Source organism: Limulus polyphemus, unplaced genomic scaffold (assembly GCF_000517525.1).
Source record: "Limulus polyphemus unplaced genomic scaffold, Limulus_polyphemus-2.1.2 Scaffold7735, whole genome shotgun sequence".
NCBI lineage: Eukaryota > Metazoa > Arthropoda > Merostomata > Xiphosura > Limulidae > Limulus > Limulus polyphemus.
Genome location: NW_013673345.1, coordinates 25,534 through 27,484, shown reverse-complemented (window position 1 = coordinate 27,484; position 1,951 = coordinate 25,534). Strand labels below are relative to the sequence as shown.

Below are 1,951 nucleotides of genomic sequence, written 5' to 3'. Positions count from 1 at the left end.
ACTACCATAAACCAATCATACCATGAAACTATCTTTCAACTTCGTAACCTGAATATAAAAATCATCAAGGTACCTGATGATGACAAAACCTTATCGAAACGTTGTACATTTGCTGTTATGTTAAACTTATATTAAAGTTTTTCTTCATTACCCATTCAAGCCATCTCCAACCATTATTAGTCTCAAAGTGGGTTCTTCATCATCGAACTTTAAATAGATTGTTTTGTATATAGTTTTGGTGAAGTTGTAAGTTGTTCATATTGTTTGTACAGTGAAATAAACTTTGCATTACACTGAAGTTATTAGCCCATTGGTTAAATTACTAGTTACATAAAAGTTGCTTGTGTAGTACAGGGGAAAACTTTTAAACTATTTAAATTTCATAGCTTTACAATGAAGCTCGCTTTTAAATCATATAGGTAGTACATGAATATGGAAAAGACATTAGACCCAAATTAAATCAGTTGAAAAACATTTGTTCACAGTAGCTCAGCAGAAAGACTGAGGTCTTATAATGGGCTTTGATCCCTGCATTGGGTATAACACAGATAACTCTTTGTGTTTAACACCATCATCAAAATTATTATTTTTAAAACATTGGTTGTCTGTAGATCTTTAACCAGATGTTATAATGTGGGGATTGTCTGTAGATCTTTAACCAGATGTTATAATGTGGGGATTGTCTGTAGATATTTAACCAGATGTTATAATGTGGGGATTGTCTGTAGATGTTTAACCAGATGTTATAATGTGGGGATTGTTTGTAGATCTTTAACCAGATGTTATAATGTGGGGATTGTCTGTAGATCTTTAACCAGCCATTATTAGTCTCAAAGTGGGTTCCTCGTCATCGAAGATTAGAGAGAAGTCTCACGTAAAAATCAACACGTTAGTTCTGTTGGTTACTGCCAGATTATAGAGAAGTCTCACGTAAAAATCAACACATCAGTTCTGTTGATTACTGTTTGATGAAAGAGAAATCTTATCTAACATTAACCATAAACATATTAAGATTACTAGTATATAAATTATTTGTATAAAAATGTGAAACCGACAATTTTTTTAACTTCAATTCTAACAGTTTAAGTTAAAAACTACTTTTACATTTGTACAATCAGCATTTTATGCCAAATTATTTTACTTAATTAAAAAGGATACTCTCCAACGTAAAAGTTTTCTTGTGAACAGCAGGATCTACTATTTTTTCATCAACATTTTCATTCTCAACCGCATTGCTACTTTCATCTCCAGCAGCCATCGTGATCATTGACGTGTCATGTAGCGCCACCTGATAATATGGTTATAAGATAAGAAACCAAATATATTAAGTTTTAAGAGAAAAAAAAAATAGTTAAGCAAAATAAGAAGTACGTATATCACTACATATAACATTCGAAAATCAGGAATTTTAGCATTTAAATCACGATTTAGTGCTATTTATGCTAATACATGCCACACTTCTACCATTCGCTCCTGCATTTTTGGTTTGTCCATTTCTTGAAACTACAATGAAATGTGTCTCTCTTAACTATGTATAAAATTCGAGCGTTTGTGACATTTGCACTTACAAGAAAATGCCTTTTCATATTGAGTAAACGTTGTACAGATTCTGCAAAACCCATGTGTTGATTTCATCCAGGTAAATAAATCAAAAATCAAAATGGAAAACAATCAAATGTGTCTGATATAAAACAATGGCGCTATTAATAACTGGTGATCGAACCTACAAGAGAGGAAGCTATATTATATTCAATATTTGTATTCGATGTGAGTATGATAGACAGAGTTGTAGTTGGTGAGCATTTAAGTACAAGCGATTATTGCCCTATTAGATGTGGAATTTTACTACATCTGGAGTTGAAAAAGAATAGTACCCTAATTCCAAATTTCAGGAAAGCCTATTTTGATAAAATGAGACATGACTCTGGCTTCTGTTGATTGAACTAAACAG

The 1,951-nt window shown here is 31.9% G+C and overlaps 1 protein-coding gene across 1 annotated transcript in view; it reads right to left on the bottom strand.

The window, feature by feature from the left end:
- LOC106474827 (signal recognition particle subunit SRP68-like) overlaps positions 1–1,258 on the bottom strand; it is a 12,026-nt gene extending 10,768 nt beyond the window's left edge. Inside the window, exon 1 of the mRNA XM_013935516.2 lies at positions 1,167–1,258. Coding sequence (XP_013790970.2) covers positions 1,167–1,258 — 92 coding nt within the window. The remainder of the gene's footprint in view (positions 1–1,166) is intronic.
- Positions 1,259–1,951: the final 693 nt, after the last annotated feature.